Raw genomic sequence first — 19734 nt, forward strand, 5'->3', positions numbered from 1 at the left:
ATCACAGCACCAGAGGCCATGGCTGGTGCACATTTTTAGAAGAGTGGTGAAAAGCTATTGCTGAGGGAGCTTCATTCATTCACTGCAGTAAAACTAACAACTTGTAGCAGACATCAGTCTGCTTCAGTGAGGAAGGCAGCAAGCCCTCAAAAAGACAATGATATAACAAATGCAGAACACCATCTCAATTGCATGCCAGCACCGTTCCTTGTTTCCCATGAAATCCTGAGGGCTGCTTGCTTTTGCATGCACTAGGAAACACTGCTGCCAGCATACAGCCCACCAAACAGGGGAAGGGGGTTGTGGCTTCTCACACACAATAGAGCAACTCTCCCTTAAATCAGGTAAGCATGAAGCTATTCCTAGTGAAGGGTAAGTAAGAAGCTAATGATGGTTATTAATAGCCCTTAAAGCTATCAGTTCATCTGAGTTAAATGCAAGAGTAATAATCCTTTTACAACCTTCCTTATTTTACTGGGGAAATGGATGAAAGTTTCATGAAATATTGCTGCTAACCTCAGATTTCAACTATTTTAAATGTTGAAAATTACATTAACCTGAATCTAGTGGGCTCTTATGTATACATATCACTGAGGACACAGACCAGAAAGGGTAGACAAAAATCTTTCCTTGTAACAATTCTTCAAATTCAACAGGATTTTTGCCAGTCTTCCACAGGTATTGAGTCTACAATTTAATCTGCCATTAAGCATGCCTAGGTATTATACATCACTCAATATGAAAAACTGCACTGTAGTGACAAACGTGGTAAGGATTTCTTGCTGTTTTTCATTTAGTTACAAAATAGTAGTCCAGGAAATTTCCTCGTGTAGCAAGAAAAGCTAGAATAAAACCAAGTCTTAACCTGAAATAAAAGAGCTACATCTAGACCAGAAGCATAGAAGAGAAGAAATAGTGAGATCTGTACTGTTCAGATTGAGAATTCTTCCTCTGCAGCTCTACGACAAATGTGGATAACTAACCACATCCAAAATTACAAAAGATAGCAGAATATAGAGCATGTTCTAGGAAATTGGAAAGACACTGGTTTTTCAGAGACTGGTAGAAGCTCTCTCTCTTGGCACCTTGGTCCTTCATTTTCTGCTGCTGTGCTTCTTGAGCCTTTCCTCCAAAGGACTTCTTACAATGCACGATGTAGGTACCAACAAAGGTCTGGCTTGAAATAGCAAAAACGAAAGCAAGACAAAAATTTCATGTGCTAGATGACACTCTACCTTTACTCCCCTTGGCTTTAGCCACAGCTTGTTAATCAACAGGGGAGATATGTACCTGAGTCTGCTCAATCTATAAAGTGCACACCTGGAAATGCACTTGGTCTAAGAAGCCTGGTCCTACAAAGCAAACCTACATATTTATCTGTGAAACAGTACTATTGGTTTTGACTGTGGTTCGATTTTGTTCAGATTGTCGAGTGGCTTTGTACAACTCAAAATATTTTAAGACCACAGTGTACACATTTGTTTGAGTAGCTTACTGTTCCTGCACAGAAAAAAGTAAGGAATTTACTATACTTATTACATAATAAAGGCAAGGTAAGAAAATCATGGTACTTGGCTCAAACTGTGAAATGCTGCAGGTTTTTCTCAAAAACTATTGTATGTTTTTGCAGACATAAGAACTATATCTAGGCCAACTACAACATAAGGAAATAACTGTGACCTGTATTGTCTAATGGGAACTTATGCAACAGAAATATGAAAGTACTGAAGTTACACTGACTTTGTTCTGGAACACCTTCTTTCTCAGTTCTACCTAGTATCAATCTCTTGTACAGTAGATGTTACCTAGGGCACAGCAAGTACCTGCAACTGCTCAGCAGATCTGCCCAATACAGGATCATGTTCAGCTGCATTGCTGCCCTTTATCTTGGAGTTGCTATCTCAACAGAAAACAGGTATTTTGAAACAAAAAACTGATTTAAAATATGGCAAGGATAATCTTGAAATTCTTTTTCTCTTGCATCTCATCTCCCCTTTACTATATTCTTTAAATATGAGCAAAACTCAGACTTGCCCAGTGGGTCTTGACTGCATCCAAGAGTTAACAGGGACTCTGACTATAAAGTATCCTAGAACATCCTAACTGATGCAATATAAAAGTTTAACTGGATTGGTCAAAGTCAGCACATTAACAAATTGATTGCCCTCCAGCTCATTGTAAGATCCAGCATTAAAGGTTAACACCAGAAGCAGGAGTGAGGAAGGGAGTATAAGAGCCAGGCTCATGTGCACAGGAGCAGGCACAGTGTCAATACAGCTGACAGCTCACCCAGAGCTGTTCCAGCTGTAGTTTTGGCAGAATGCAGGACACCTGGAGATGAGTGAATATGCTGATGGAGACAAGAAGGACAAGACCTGGGAAACAAAGTGTTTCCAAGTTAGCCTAATCTATTGCTTGCATGGTCCCACTTCTCTTCAACACTGCACATATTTAAACAAGTATTCTGTTCTGCTTCTAATGTGCCAAGGCTTAAAAATATAACAGCAACCCAGCAAGGGGAACAATAACCAACATTTCAACTAGTTATCATGAAGGAAACACAAGGGATATTTGTTAACACCGAAGTCAATGTGTTGGAAACTAAAAACATGTTTAGAAGAAGAGTTGAGACTCTCACTTGAGCCCACTGCATGGTTAGAGGCCCAAGTTGTTCTGATCTGCCTCCTAATCTCCACTGCCCCAAAGCAGAGTAGTAAATTCACAGCACTGCCCTGTATTTGACAAAGGAGCTGTTTCACTCTCAGCACTTGCAGTAACTATATGGGAGAGCACCAAAGGGAGGAAACAGCAGAGCCCTCTTACCCAGGGAGCTGCCCAGACAGTAACTCTGTGTGACAGGTGGGAAGTGACAGATCCCAGCAGACTCCTGAGACAAGGTGCTTGATGGATTGAGAGCATCTTCTCTGTGATAGTAACTTCTTGCCTAGTTCTAGCAACCAAAGGTAGCAGTGTGCCAGCCTAATTGAGAATCTGGTTTAAGAATCTGAAGGGCTAGAATCCATTAAGATGTTACTAAGAAAATAATCAAAACAGCCAATATTAGGACAGTTTATTTCTCCTGGTGACTTTGAAAGGTGCAATCTAGACAGCTATCAGGTGAGATGGGTCATCAGGGCAAATTATCACAACGCATCAGAAATTACTCTTTTACCCTACTCAAAGTTAGTGTTGGTGAATCCCTTACTGTAACATGACAGTGCCTTTCTGGTCCCTTATAGATAAGCTACACCCTATCTGTAATCAACACCACTACAGATCTCCTCAGAGTTAACCACTGCTGAGCAGTCCACAAAGCAAGTGCTGCAGCTGTACCATAATGTGAAGGTTCTCCTGATGTCATTCTATGTTAAAGCTACAAAACCACAAAGATGTTTCTGTAGAACTGACAGATAATATAAGATCAATGCAGCACAGTGTACACTAAAGCACAATGCACATTAAGGTTTTTGGGCTGCGTCAGACACAGTCCAGATAAATAAGGTTGACATGTGAAGATTAGACATGGTCTAGTCTTCTTCACATGCTATTACAAACTGTTAAGTAGAGTATTGATTGGATTTTACTGGACTTATAATCAGTAGATACTACAGATATTTTTGCATTAGCACCACAGCAGGACCTCAGATTGATTCCACTCACACACATACTCCCAAATTAAGAATCCAAATCATATTGCATAAACCAGTACAGTATGTATACATATGGGTGTATACAGCACTCCTTGTGATATTCTAGTCACTTTGAAATACAGCACAGCTACTACATGCTACCAAGAGCAAAGAAAAACAGGATGCATGGCTACATATATGAGTTCACATTCCATATAATTTTTCTTTAAATACACCTGTAACAGCTTCTACCATAATGGTATTAGAGCAATCATCCAAATCTCTATCTGCCTTGAATTCTTATGCAAAATAGATGGCTGTAGCTTGCATTTTACAGAAGTTACTCAACAACAATCTCTAGAATTTTGCAGACAGCTGCTTTAAAATAGCAAACACAAAAATAAGAAGATAATTTGGTAGTGTTTGTCCTTACTAAAAGCAGCAGTAATGGAGTTAGGGCTTTGGAACAGAATCAGGTCTGATTTGGTAGCCCCTATCATTTTATACTTAGATAACTTCCAGTGAAAATCAAGCACATCTGACAGTACCTGTTCCTCCTTTTCTTTGGTCTTGCTCCTGGAGACTCTGGAAGAGGTAACATCCTGAGCTGGAATGACAGAGATTTGATGCAGTGGCATGTTCATCACACCGCCTTGTTTGGTCCTATCATTTACAGGAAGGAGGCTTGAACGCAGTGCTCATTCTGTGCCATTGTAAGGCCTTGCAACTAAAAAATAAAAATATTAGATGATGTTAAAGTAGCTTGAAATGTAGTAATTTCTAAACCAAAGCTATGCCATCCACTGGACCAAGACATGTCTTATTTTCTCTGGATTCTGGTGCCCTTGCTGGGTGAGAAGAGACACAGAAATTTTAAAGAATTTTAACTAGACAGGTCAGAGCACAATTAACGCAAAATGAACAAATTCTCAACCAGTTCTGAATGCATTCTAAGAGCAGAGCTAGAGGGGCAGGGATCATGCTGAGTTTGCTTGGACAGGGAGAGGGAGGAAGAGCAGCTATCCAAACTGAGCGTGCTACCCGGAGGTGCAAGGAACAAAGCTCACACAGGTAAGTTTCCTAAACTGCCAGCCCCCCATACTGGGTGGAATTGCCTCAGGAGTCATCCTAAAAACACCTGAATGCTGCAGCTTTGGCTAAAAACAGACAATAGCCTGCATTTGGTTCTTGTCATTCATAAACCTGTACCAGTTGAAAGATGTATCACATGAGCTGTTCCTTTCCTAAGACTATTAGAGATTAATATAAACAAAATCCCTCACTAGGGATTGTGAATTCACTGGAAGGACTACACACACTTTATCCTTCTTCTACTAATGTAACAGGGAAGCATTACACATAGGAAGGATAGTGATAGACATAAATTAGCCAAAATTTGCAATGCTAATCTGAAAGGCAGGCATAATGAACCATACCTTTTATTAGATTAGTGAAGTTAAAATTTATAAAAAGCTTTTTGAAACATGTAATATCATGGAGTGTTTATTTGGAATGTAATTTGGCATAAATGAGACACAATCAATTGTGTTTAAAGAACAGATTAGAAAGGAATTAACACAGCAGGGACTATATTAAACAGGGCAACTGAGCGATGCACTGTTCTTCTGTTTCCATAACATACCAACTTTTTGTTTGTCTGGTTCTGAATCTGAAAAAGCAAAAGCCAGAGACTAGATAAATGCCCTATGTATTATGTTGTTTAATAATTTGGAAATAGTATATCTTAGCACTTAGTGCATACCCTTAATTTATATTGTACACATTTTTTATTTAACATTTAATTGGAAGTTTTGAAGATAGAACCAGACCATTCAGCATATTTCGTGGAATCAAAAACCTAAAAAGCTTGGCTTATTTCCACTAGACTCCACAGGAATACTGCAGTTGTGTAAAATCAAAACAGGATCAACTGTTTGACTGGTTTTGATTAAACAATAGGGGAAAAAAATTAAGTTCCAAGGCACTTTATATGGAGAATGACAGTTCACTATCCTCTTTTCACTGAGGGGGAAAGAATTATCAAAGGGTGTAGGGAAAATGATGAACAAAACCAAAAATGTAAGCAAGGCCTGCTGCATCCCAATCACACACTCCATCTGCTGCCTGATGCTGTTTGCCCGTTTGAGCGCTCAGCCAAGTTCAAGAGCTTTACTGACACGTGGGCAGGATTTGTGTTACTCCCAGAGAGGCCAAGACAGCATCATAGAGCATGCATGAGAGCTTTAAAGGCAACGCCTCCGTAACTTTCAGGCATCACTTACTTTAAAAGTAAAATATATCAATGTGCATAAACTGGCAACAAGGACACTTCCTTACTGGAGGACAAATGGAAACATGAGATTTACCAGCATTATTGAATCCCAGCACAAAGAGGAAACACAGAACCTCCTCAGATCCTCCCCACACCTGCTTAGTTACATCCTCTAAAAGAGCCAAGCCAGAGGAAATATAAACATAGACTGAGATGGGATTATCAAACCACAATAAACAAGGCGGGAAGGGAAGGTATTTTCCCAAGAAAACACAGAGACAGGAAATCCAGAGAAGATTAAGCTTCAATGAAAACATGCCAGGTAATATGTAATGGAGCAAAAGTGAAGGAGTTCTGCTCTGTGTCTCCCCTCGAAAAGGGTTCTGGGCTTGCAGGCAAGGACAAGTTATAAAGAGAACACGGAAAATTATTGGAAAACACAGTTAACCCACTCTGATGATGGCAAACAAGTCAAACCAGTTTTTTTGCAGGTATTTCAAGGACAGCATGTGTTAGAATTCTTTGAAAGAGCTCAAACAGCAGATATAATCCAACTGTGTATTCAACGATGATGTGAAACAGCTCTCCTCTGGTAAAGAAGCCTGGCAGACGCTCTAATAAAGCCTGCCTTTGTTCAAGGGTGGCTTAGAGAAAGCTGTAAACTAAACCCAGATGCCACCCTGTCGCATCCCCAATCTGCTGGGTCCCTAATAATGCACACAACTCAAATTCTGTCTGTATCAACCCAAAGCACTTTAAGTCCACAGTGCTAATTAAAGGATAAAGTTACGTGAATGAACAGACCATCTGCAGTACCGAGTACAAACAGACAAGCGTGCCAGAAAAGCAGTGCCACTCAAAGCCAACACAAGGCGAGTTATGACAAGTTCCACAGGATATCTCACAGCTAAATTAATTCCACGTCCTACCTGATTCAAAGGTGAGGAGTTGGGCACCTGCAAAGTAGGATCCAAACTTGAAGCACATCAAATTGGGGGCCTGCCAAAAAGGAAGAAGTGCTAAGGCAATGAGACTGCCCCTAGATAGTCCCTTTTGTTCAGGATTCCAGTTAGATGTTTAGGCCATACCTCACACAAAATGAGAACTCATTACTACAGCATCTCCATCCAACAGCAGAGTACACTTGCCCAGGAGGTGCCAGGTAGGGGCTCAGCTTCCTCCTTCACTGTGTTTTATTTGGTTCATAACTTCCTGCAAAGCCGGCTGGGACACATGGGCATGCCAAGACAGAGGACAGCTTGAAGCTCAGTTGTTACTCTTATCTATAGCCACAGTGGTTCCTAAAAGATGGATTCTAGCCATACTGCCATTGCCGAGAGTCTTCAGAAACAAATGCCATTTCAAAAGACAAAAGAGGTCAAAATCCTGGCTGCAGAGCCCCCAGATGATCTTAGCTCAGTGGAGCTAAGATTTCACCCACTCAGGTAGTCCAGTTTTGCTTTCTGCAGGATAGGCAAAACAGTAACTAAAAATGCCTGCAGACACCTGGAACCACACCACCCAGGTCCTCATAATGTTGCTAGAACCACAAAGCTGCAGCAAAATCAGCCAGATTCAGAGAACACAGGACAGAGTCTCTCAAGGTAGCTGAGAAGTACAAAAGGAAGGAAAAGTATGCACATGACTTGGGCCTGGTGGCTGGGGCATTCCCTTGAACAGTACATCTGACAGAAGCAGAAAATTAGTTCTGGGTTAGGAGCAGGAAGTACTTGGTGTTAAGGAAACCTTCCAGTCTGACCATTCACATGACTCTGGCAGTTGCACTCCCAACACCAGAGACTTTCACTGCTGGGACTGAAGCCCCTTCAAAGCAGGAGGCTCCCATGAGACCCCTGCTTGACCCCCTGCACACCCCACTCACACAGTCTGACCAGGTTTGCTTACTGGTTTGTCCCCAGGTTTCCCATGGCAGCATCTCAGATGTCTTGTTCCACAAAACCATTTATTCACAGGGCAGTAACACAGCAGCCTGAGCTGGTGCCTCCAAGGAGTACCCCCAACAAAGGACGCCTCTGGGCTTTTATCCCATCACAGTCTACCTGCACACAAATCTCACTCTTTGTCCTGAGTCCCCTGCTCCTGCTGTGTCTCCCAGTGTCCATTCACCCACCTCACTGGCACCATTCATCTTCATGCCCTTTGATGTCCAAGAGGTTAGCAATTCATGGCCTCTTGTCTCGGGCTCCCACCCAGAGCTCAATCTGCATCTGAACTACCTGCACCAGATGTATCCCTCACCAATGAGAAGGGACAACAACAACAAGAAAGCTCAGTATAACAGAAGTAGCTGGAAACCACTTGGAATTCCTGCTTTAATCATCCACCCTGTCAAGACCTCAGCTTCCCAAGTGACAGCAAGAACGTGAGATGAACCAAATGATCTTGCTGGATTGTTAGGGTGTCAAGTGCCATTGGAAGAATGCAGATGGAAGTCCTTCCTCACCTGCCCCCTAATGCAGCCCTCTGCCCATTACATGTTCCAAAATAAAGGCTAAACTACTCTTTGCCAAAGATTCACAGCTGAAAAGGGGCAAATAAGCACAAATAATGATTTCCTGTCTCTGGTTTGGTACCTACCAGAGTCTATAAACATGCTATGTGAACAGCAGATTCTCTTAGGTCATTTATACTTCAGAGTCCACCATATTCCCCTGCTACACAGGGTATGCTGGACAACTTCAAAAGAAGCTCTGGAGCTGCAGTGGCACTGGCTGCAGATGTACACAGGCCTTACCAAAAGAAATGCATCCCAAGGATGCATGTAAGTGTGTACAGATGCTTTGTGTTACTCAGAAGGGGAAAAAATAAACCAGCCACATAGATCAGTTGCTTTCCTGTTTAAAGTACAATAGGTATTCTAGATTAAAATAATATGTCTTTATATGCATGAAAGATATGCCCTGGAACCTGTGGCAAAGGGAAGATGATAGTCACTAACAGAAGGGAATTGGAAAGAATTTCACCTGTGAGTTGTTCTGATCTGCCCCAAGGTTTCTTAACTTCTCTTCAACTGTCCTAGCCCACAGCAGTGACTGTGAGCAGCATCACCTATGTCAGTGCTCTGACAATCTGTAGCAGGGTGCACGGGTTAAAAATAAAGCAACAGATCACTGATGTCCACATAATACAGACACTGAAGTACCATCCACTGCTGTGACAATCTTGCCAGGGGTTAAATCAATCTGTAGAACTGCAGGGCACCTTCCAGATGCAGGCTGAAAATTCTGCTCTGAGACTTTGTGGATTGCTGCCATGCAATCTGGTCTTCTGAAACTTCCCCTCTATGCAGCACAAAGCCTGACCAACCCAGGAAGGAATGGAAACTCCCTGAGGAAATTTGCTGCTAGATGGTGTAACATCTTCATCAGCTGGCTTACTTGCTCATAATAAGACTTAAAACAATCTTTTAATGCAGATTTGGAATCTTTTTTGCTGGAGATCTTGATGTGAAAACTCAAAGCTCCATTAAAAAAACTCCTTTGGTTTTGTGCTTTTGTCATTGCTCTGAAGGTAACAAAAGCCCTCACCCAGTGATTTTAGTATATTCCTGTGTGCATCTTAACTTTTCCTAGCTACTTTGACATTTCAGATGGATATAGCTTATGTCTACTTTCTGTACACTACATTTTCCATATCTGCAAATATTTCAATCCTATCAGCTTGGGTTGGCTCCAGTTTGAAGCTTTTATTTATTTCATTCTGAGCTTGTTCGGACTCTTCCCCTACTAATGTATGTTACGTAATGCTCTTCTAGAGATGACAGATGTGCATTTTCAAAAAGAGGATCCTGCATCTGCGTTTCAGTTTAGTTTACTGTAGCTTAATCAGTACTTTGTTAACATCAGTATTTAAGAGATGTTATCAAGCCTCATGCACTTCACATGCATTTGTTAACTTGACAAACAAATCTAATCAACAGAGCTTAAGGAAGAGGAACTAACACTTCCTTTCCTGCAGTACCTTTCACATTTCACTCCTAATGTTGTACTAACCCTGAAAAGAGTCCTTGTATTCAGACCAGGCAGATATAATTCTGGATTATTGCTATTTACAGCTCTGAGTCTGCCCATGCATCTTGCACTGTTTACCAGCTTAGCTGTAATTTCTCCCTTTATAATCTCAGTTCCTCCTTTCCTCTACCAGCTAGTGCCCCCCAGCTAATCAGCTTCATTAAGTTCAAATATATTTTTAAATCATGTTATTGAGTAGTTGAAATCAAAAGAAAGACTTAGAAAGGGGACAAGAGTTTCTTCTGCAAGTTCCCCATCTTCCCTTTGAAAGTTTCTCAATATACAGAATATACAGGTGCAGACTACACATAACCCACAGAGAAACAGAGCTATCTGCCAGCTCCGGCTAACTCCTCTCCAAATAAGAATACAGTTATTTTTATGAATATAATACAACTAGACAAGCAAGCAGTTAAACTACAGTCTCAGTACATAACGGTCCCAAAACTCTTAGCAACCCCTTCCCATGATTTCAATGGAAGCTGAGCAGCATCTGAACCCTGAAAAACAAGGTCCTTAAAAACTGTTCCCTTCAAATTAAATCAGCTGATCAATGCAATTATGAACTAGCTTGGTTAGCATTCAGGAAAACAAATGTCACTTCCCTCTGTTACAATAACACAATAGTACAGTCACTACAGTCCCCTGAGAAACAAAGAAATTACTTTTGTCTGCTCCTGTTACTAATAGCAATTTACCTGCATCAGAAGCATCACTGATCAATCCTGATGTCCTGTGGAAAAAAACAAAGCACCAGGTGGTTCACACACACCTGGGGCAGTAAGCTCCTGCTACAGGTGCAAAAATTCTTTAGCATCAGCAGTTTTCTGGTTCACAGACATTTTTAAGAAACTCCCTTTGTATATTTTTTTATGAAACAGACCATAATAACATCAGCAATAATCCCTGGGACAGTCTCAAACTACAACAAGCAAAAAGAAAAAGAAGTAAAGCAAGAGTTTGATTCTTTACATTGGAAAGTCCTAATGATGGAGGCCAGGGAGAACTAACAGCCAGGGCTCCTGTTTTCTCAGCCAGCAAATCCCTCTACCTGCTCCACTGAATTCCCAAATCTATTTGCATAAGGAGGTGCCATTCACTCTCTTGCCTCAATAATCACCATTTCTCCTCATCACCCCTTCACATTAAAGACATCTTGCTTCTGAACAGAGCAAGTGTAGCACATGAATCCTACTCGGAGCAAACTGTGAGTCTTTACAGCTTTGCTGTAAGCAGGACATTACACCACAGCCTGTTTAGGGCTTGCCTTATCACTTTTAGTCATGATCCCATCAACTCCCAGCACGAGTAGAGACTGGCTTCCTGAGAAACTAATGCCCCTCTCCAGAAGAGGCATTCTTCCCTCCAACTTGGCACTGAAGCCACCCTGCAGATCAAAAATTAGGAATGTCTTCATCACACAACTTAAATTTTTTCTAAAAGATATGGATGAAGACTTGCTTTGCTACAATACTCAGAGAAGAACATGCCACAGTATTACACTCATTCCTACAGTTTCTGAGAAGAGCTGTCTTTCCCTCTTCACAGCATGTCCAAAAGTAACGCACAGCAGTAACCTACACGGATTCCAATTTGAGCACAGGTTTGGGACTGGCTCACCAAGACTGCTGCAGCTGGTTGACTGCAATTGCAGATCATCCTGCAATCAGCGCGGAAGGGTCCACAGTACAGCTGTGAATACAAAACCACTCCCCTCACTCATGCGCAAACACCAAAACCCACAAAACTATGACATGCCTCAGAAAGACAGCAAGGGACATCAGGGACAAGGAAACACCCCAGACCTCCAGAATAACTCCAAATCTATTGGGGAAAAGCCCACATGATCATTGGGATTTGGCAAAGCGCTCCATATGACAATTGATATTTTTAAAAAGAAAATGTAATGAAGATTATAATCCAATGGAAGAAGAGACATACTAATACATATATAGACCAGAGAGAGGAATTTGCATCAGTTACTTGCATGTAAATTTCTAGTCTAGTACACAAGTCCACATGATACAATGTAACACCTATAGATAATTTATGATCCTTTCCCATTCTCTATTATAACCCTTTTGGTGCTCATAAAACTCTAAATCAGTTCTGAAATCCAAGTAAAAAAATTGCTCTCTATTTTTATCTTCAAAATTATTAAAGGTTATTAAAAAATGCGTACACTTGCATTGAAGACAACAAAAGCCTGAGTCTCTAAACCAGTATAAATATTTACAATGCAAGACAGTGATGAAACAGAACAATTTCACCTATTGTTCAGTGAGGACATTGCTCACATTCTATATCGTACAGAGATAACAACAATGCATTTTTAGGAAAATTCTGTGCTACATCACTTATTTTCCTTTACATCAGAGAGGAACAGTTGTAAAAGCCATTTACAAACAACAGGCACCTAATCAACATTCTTCAGTATTGTTTAACTGCTACCAGGCAAAACACTCCTCTTAAGGCAGAGTAAAAAGAATGTACTATTGATTATATGATTCTGTGTTTTGAAGAAATGTGACATCATTCTTTCTTTGTCTTTGGGTGAGTAAGAAATTTCCAAAGCCATGCACATAAGAATGCATTTCTTTTGAATGATTTATGAGTTAAATGTCAGGTAACTCCATTTATAGGTTTAAGTTAAAACATGTTTTTGCTGTGGAAGTTTTAATAAAATCTAGATTTCTGGATCACTATGACAAGCCTTTAAACTCAGAAGAAACACCTATAAACCACATTCTTTAGGACTTGCTCAAAGCAACTGGAGAGCCTAAAACCAGAGTCTGCAGAAGTTCAAATGCAGAGTAAAAAGAGCAATGTACCAAACATCTTGGACCTGATTCTTCTGCTAACTTGCGTGGCACAGATAAGTTTGATTTCAACCATAAATTGTAACATTTTAAAGTAACTTGATTTCTGATGCCAAACTCACTACCAGAAGCCATTTGCAATCCCCCAGATTTAAAAATTCTAAATACATGTTAAATACAGGGAAATACCATGAGTCATTAAAGTATAACAGACTTCAGTGAGAACTTTTTATTGAGGAATATACTCAGGCATAGTATGTTTCCTTAAAGGCTTTATATTTCTATCTTTTTCCATTCTGATACCTTTGTACATTTGCTACATCCAGGAATCCCCCGTGCAAAAGGCAATGTGGGAAGGACCAATACTGGGACCTGCACGCGAACTTTCCTCCAGGCAGAACAACGTGCTGGGGGAGTAGAGTCCACACCTCACTGACACTGCTGCCCAACTTTATTTCAAGTATCACAAACACAGAGGTGTGCTCACTGGCTATGGTTCAAGAAGGCAAATCATTGGAGTTCTTTGGTTTAGCCACTTCTGTGCAATGGAAGGATAACAGTACTTCCACTTTCCATTTCCCAGCTGTTCCAGCCACACAGATAGCTTTTGTGGGGTGGTAGTGTTCCTTACCATGGCAATGTACAGTACCTGGCACAACTAAGAGCACAGACTGAAGCGCTACAGTAAGACAAGCAATAACAGCACTACACATCTGAGTCAGTCTCTCAGTTTCACACCTGCATTGTCACCAAAAATTGCCAGATCTTGATTTGAGAAAGTTGCTCGGCAGACAAACATGGTATTTCTCATAGACTTCAACATGAAAACTATGCCCATTGTTTAAGAACCTCTGTGTCATAGCATTATCATTAAAAAGTAAGGCTGTACAAAGCCCACAGACAGAGCCCAGGTCTGTGAACTGAACTAAATCCCTTCCAGTGCCAGAACAAGACAGCCTCTTCCAGCTGCAACCTTATCATGGGATTTGCTGGGTGGTTAAAAAGTCTGCATGTGTCTATCATATTTTAAGTGCCCCTGGTGTAGTTGAAAGGCCAGACAACTGTTTCCAGATGGCTGACAAACAGTCACAGGCCAGCTCCCAGTGCCAGAGCTGACACCGACACAGGCTGGCAGCAGCGCAGCGCCCGCGCCGCTTCCCTTCAGCGCGGGTGTTATTGCACGCCAGCCGGCTGGCACGTGTGTGCTGCTTCTGACCATCCTTCCCCCACAACAGTGCTCTGTGCCACCCGAGAAGAAGGGACTGGCATTACTGAAACCCACAGACAAGGCATTCTTACCACACTCTATAAAGAGCCATTCATCCCCACTGTATCTAAAATAGCCACTGGATGCAATCATGAGATGAATACATGACTGTGGATTCTTTTAATCACTGCCTTCTTGCACAGACAAGGAAACAGTGTCCAGCAGTTGCATCCTCACCCGTTGTCCCTGTTCTCAATTCAACAATCAAGTGTTGACCCTTTCTGTCCCACCCAATATTAGGCCCTTCATTTCTAAAAGCATTTCAATGTTTAGAGACTTCATGAGAAATTTAGAACAACAGCACAAAACTCCACCAATCCATTTCTATGCACTTGCAAGACCTGTATAGAATCCTATTAAAGGAAATCCATCACAGCTTTCTACTGCCAGAATTACAGCAGTAAAGTCCAGCTATCATCCACTAGCTGCTCACTGCCAGCCAAACAGAGTCAGCTGCAGAAAGCTACTGAAACAGAGTGAAGTACCCAGGTACAGGAAAATGGTGCTTACTAATGAGAAACACTTAGAACTGCACAGGTCTGCACAGGTTCCTTGCTCTGGAGAACAGGCTGACTTGCAGTGCCCTTCTGACCTACTCCTAAATGATTACCAGTTTTTACTCCAGCATGTGTTTCAAAGCCATCTCCAAGTGTCTAGTAAGGGAGAGGGGAGGCCCAAGCCAGCAGACAGCAAAATTCTGTGGGACAAAAGGTGGTTTTGAAGGAACCTGGTGATAACAGGAGCAATACAATGGAATGGATACTGGGATGCTGCTGCATACCTACAAGCAGTAAAAGAAGCTGCTATAAGAAGTTCCCCAAAAAGGGAAATAAAATTCAGGAGCATGGCCACATCACTCATGCTAACTGACATGTCACATTCTTCAACCCAATCACATTTAGAAGTGGCTTCTGCCTTTTCCCTAAGCACATGGTCTTTGCTTTAAATTAGTTTAAACAGGAGCTGGTGAGATGAGTCAAGTGTGCTAAACAAGGCCAGGGCAACTCTGGTGCATACGAGCACTACTGTAAAACCTGAAACACTCATGAAGATAAAACCTGAAAGAAACAGTAGTTTTGATCAGGTATCTGTTGAAAGTGAAAGCTAGAAGAAAAAATTTATTTATTTATCAAGCTAAAATATCATTAGTCCTCATGGAAAATCTACTGCTGGAGAAAAAGGCAAGCATCAAACCTGTTGAATTTCACATCAACAGCATCCTTCACTGCAGAGAGGAAAACCCACACAACTCCACCCTACTCTGCTCCAGGTTTTCCAGGACCCATAACAGCTGACTTTCTGGTTTCCTTCTCTAAATAGCTACAATTACAATAATATTCAGGGACATTTGCTCTCCCAAAGAGCAGATGAAAAATAACTACAGACAAATAATTTGAACATCTGTAGAGTTAGGTTAATGGAGAGATAACTACATATTTCTCCATTAATCATTTTAAATGGCAAATGCAAGTTTGTTTTTTCTTTCTCAATTGAAAAAAAGAAAACTACCTCCTGTTCCCAATGCAGCAGATGTTACAAAGTCAAGACAAAAATCTCCTCCATTTTCTGCTCACTTAAAACAGTTGGCTTGTTCAATTCCAGATAGTCCCATCTTTAGCACAGGCTCCCACACATGGGCTGTACAGCACATCAAGATGTTCACAAGGTATATAAAGACTAAAGATGTCTTCTGCTATTTCTGAAGTGACAGGAACCCACAAGTGACCAAAACACTGCTGCTTTCCTCTTAGAGGACCCAATGATTCCCTTCAGTCTCTGGGCTCTACAGGCAGCAGCACTGTGCCTGGGAACAGGCATGGTCCCCTCTGCGTCACAAGTGACCTTGTGCCTGGCACGGTGCTCCTCCACTGGCTGTGCTCTCTCTGAAAGAGGCATAAAGCCTTGAGCTCGGAGGAAGTTACACTCCCTGTTTTTCAGGGACACATGCTATTCAGCGAATGGCATTACCTGGCAAAATTACCATTATCTTACAAAGAAATAATCTGGTACAAGCTCACATCCCCTACATTTCCTGCAGTTATCAGAAGTTTCACATCTCAGCAAGGCCAGCTGATCTCTCACTGCCTCATTACAGACAACAGAAGTCAACCTAAGAAATGAAATCGACAAGTGGCTAAAAAGTACTCAGATCCCAGTCTCAGGAGATGTGAAATACTTCAGCTGAAAAGGCTCCCTCTTCCTTGCTGTGCTGCTTCTGCAGCAAAGCGACATAGGTGTCTTAAAATGCTCAACCTAACAGCTTCAAGCAGGAAACAACAATGTAACATATATAATGTTCTTCCTGTGCTCATGGATTGGGTTTTCTGGGGTAGGTGTGGGGTTTTTTTAAAGGAAAAATAAAATCTTTAGGAAGCAGATGCCCACCAAGGAGGGCATCTTCTCTGCCTAAAAAGAAGACACTGCTGGAAAAACTGCACCCTACTGTATTTAGCTGGGGTAAAGGCTCAGCATAAATGAAGAGCAAAGTTGCTACCATCAGTGTCAGAACAGCTGGTCTCCCCCCAGAATTACGTCCCCAAACACTGATTCTTTCCAGACTGGCAAAACCACTTCAGTCTCTGATCTTGTCCTACACGCAGGTTATGAATCAGAAGACTTCTCTAATTAGAGATCACCAGTGGAATTAGAAGGTAGATTATTTTTAGCAATTGTCTGATTAAGCTGGAGCTGCACTCAGTTGCAAATTAGTTACTGCTTTTTCTAAGACTACATTTTACACTTGAATTTCCAATACAACATTTAGTATCTCGTCAAAAACCATCATCTACCAGTAAAGATGAAGTAGCTATCATACACTCAAGAAAGTACTTAACATCTTCAAGTTTCTCACTCAAAGCCTAGAAAGAATGGCTAGGGGAGATGAAGAAATCTGGAAGGCAGAGCCATCTTCACACACCAGCGGTGAAGGCATTTGCAAGCTGGAGTAACCCATCCCTCTGCAAGCTGTCATGCTGGAGTGGCATCTTTTCTAGAAGGGGTCGTAGAAGGCCCAGAGACAGTGTAACACACTGTTTTATTGCTCACCAAGTTAAAGCATGACTTAGCCTGCTAGTGACTTTTTTTTCTTTTTTGGCATGTTACAATAAAGGAAGAAACAGAGGCCCACAGAAGAAAGGCTTGGCTCAGGAATTTGCCAACTGTCCTTGACTCAGAGGGGTCGCTGGACACGGGGAATAAACAGCATCTCAGAAAAGCAGGCCTGTGCTGCAGTATGTCCATGTTACTGGCCTTGGTGCGATGCTCTGTGTACAGGCAAGTTGCTTTCCACTCCCATTCCCTGCTGACAAGAACTACTTTCAGACTTGAAACCCAACAGTTTCATCATCTTATTAAATTCCCAATTCCTGGCTCAGATGTCTCTCATATGCATTAGTTAGATTACATCAACCACAAAGACCTGCCCATGAGCCACACAGGATATAGCTCAAGAGCAATCACTCAGAGGTTGGATCATCAGCTCTCTGAGTTTCTCTTCCCTCATTCATAGAAGCAGCAACCTGAACTGTGGGACAAGGCATAAGTGTATGCTTTGTAGTGTCATGTGGAAAGGGAGATAACACCAGAGCATCAGGATGCAACTGGAAAACATGCCTTCCTTGAGCAGAGCATCTACCCTGAAGCAGAACCATCCCTGCAGCCTCCTCCCACAAGGCACAGACAGCAAAGACAGGCTAAGCCAAACCCATGTCTTACAGAGCAGAGAGCCTTAATACAGCAGCTAATGAGGACTTGAAAAGGCAGCTGACAAACAGCCAAGCAGCATGATGCCTGCAGGGCATCACAGCCCTACCAAGTCTCTGCAAAACACCTGGAGTTCTGCATAGTGAGAGAACATGCCAACTAAAAAACTTCCCAGTAGGCAAAGATGGATGAGACAGACTGAACACGTGTCCAAGCTGACAAGTAGAGCTCAAGTAGGCAGAAAGCAAACAATCATAACAAATATCTAACAGGACACAATGAAAGATCACAGCCAAGAATAAAATGCACGACGTATCTAATTCCCTCTCTATATAAGGAACTGATCCTGCATTCTTTGCTCTCAGGCTGCTGGACCACATGATGCCATGCTTGCCAGGGTATCACTAACAAAGGAAAGTGAGTGAGAAATTGTATCTTGAATCACACATGTTGAACTGCAACTGAGCTGGGATCCTTGCCTTGTGGTTGGAGAAGCTGATATCAACACCACCAGTAAATAAAAGCCTAGGTCTGGGGCAGATACAAGTGCTTCAGGGTCCCCAGAACACCAGACACTCGCCATGGGAGATTCTGGGAAGAAAAACACCACCAAAAGACTGCAAAGCATATGTCAGATTTACCCTACTGCCTTTGGTATGTAAATATACAGAGGAGATGCTTCCACACTTCACTAGCAGCATCTCAAATGCAGCCTTACTGAGCAGGGGTAAAATGCAAGGAGCACTTAGGCAGACTTAGTACGAGGCACAGGGCTCTGGCAGGGCCATCTCCTGCTGCTTTGGAGTTGCAGTTCTAATATATCACTTGTACACTGCCTCACTAGAAACAAAGCCACACATTTCATTTAAGAAAGTAATCAGATGGATTAGGAAAGGTCAAAGAATAATAATTTTAAACTTTTTCCCATTTGGACATTACAATAGTGTTGCAAGTTCTCCATGATTTCCCTGGAAAACATCACAGGGCAGTTTCCCTATACTTCCAGGATGGCACATAAAAAGATACTTATCTCTAAAAGGTCTCAGGAACTGCAGAGCTCTGCAGGTGTACTAGAGCAGGACTCCTTTTCATACCCTGCCAAGGCATGCAGCAGCACACACAGAACAATACAGAGAGCTTTCAAGCCTTGCAATTTGGCAATGATTGGTGAGAACTTCTGCAACATCAGAAATACTCAACTTGAGCAGTCTCAGTACGAGCTACCCTCCCCTGTCAGGTCTGACCCTAAGATAAAGGGTGTGAAATAGCTGAACATCGCTGTCAAAATAATCACAGAAACAACATACATGCCCCACACAAAGGAAGTGCTTAGAGGCAATATATAATTTTCACGCCCCTCAAAAAGAAGATATTTCAAGGCTTCAATAGGAAAACACTGCATAAGAACACCAATGTGTTTAAAAGGCTGAAATCTGATCTTGTTTTTATTAGCTTCTGCTTTATTATGCCAAGAGCAAAGTTAAAACTCCCTTCCATATTTTAATCAAACCTGCTACTGTTTTTTGCTAATTCCTAAGATCAAGCCAGCCTGACAAGAATCATGTAATTTTACAAGGGTATCTCTCCTCCCTCCACCCCCTTAGTTTTCAGACATTAATTTTGTGAGGAATCTGATGCATCATACCAGCTCTAATTTGGTAACAATACTTTGAATTTCTCCTAAGCTTTCAGAAGGCCTTGCAGTGGAAGAAGGCCATTCCACAGCAGAAGGATTAGCACAGTCTGAGATCCTGCATTTGGTATCCCGTGGTTGTAGGTTTCATAGGGGCCACTCATCCATGTGGCCCAGCTTATGTTTAGAAAGTGCCATCTCCATGGGCTTCAGCACAGGGCGAGGCTGCAGTTCTCAGCTGTGACACTGCAATTTATTTTCCATTCTTTCTGCAACATCTAAAGTTCCAGCAATTACGTGACATTTAGCCAAGAGGTTCAGAAGTTACTGGCAGTGTGATTGCATAAACCTACTTCCCCTAAGAGAACAGGTTAAAAAAAT

General features: G+C 41.8%; 1 protein-coding gene across 2 annotated transcripts in view; it reads right to left on the reverse strand.

Moving 5' to 3' along the window:
* Positions 1 to 19734, reverse strand: part of MARCHF8 (membrane associated ring-CH-type finger 8) — an 84597-nt gene that overhangs the window by 58470 nt on the left and 6393 nt on the right. For both annotated transcript variants that reach the window (XM_036385876.2, XM_036385877.2), the window contains exon 2: positions 4178 to 4356. In XM_036385876.2, coding sequence (XP_036241769.1) covers positions 4178 to 4273 — 96 coding nt within the window. In that variant the 5' untranslated portion in view covers positions 4274 to 4356. The remainder of the gene's footprint in view (positions 1 to 4177; positions 4357 to 19734) is intronic.

Source organism: Molothrus ater, chromosome 8, assembly GCF_012460135.2.
Source record: "Molothrus ater isolate BHLD 08-10-18 breed brown headed cowbird chromosome 8, BPBGC_Mater_1.1, whole genome shotgun sequence".
Classification (NCBI taxonomy): domain Eukaryota; kingdom Metazoa; phylum Chordata; class Aves; order Passeriformes; family Icteridae; genus Molothrus; species Molothrus ater.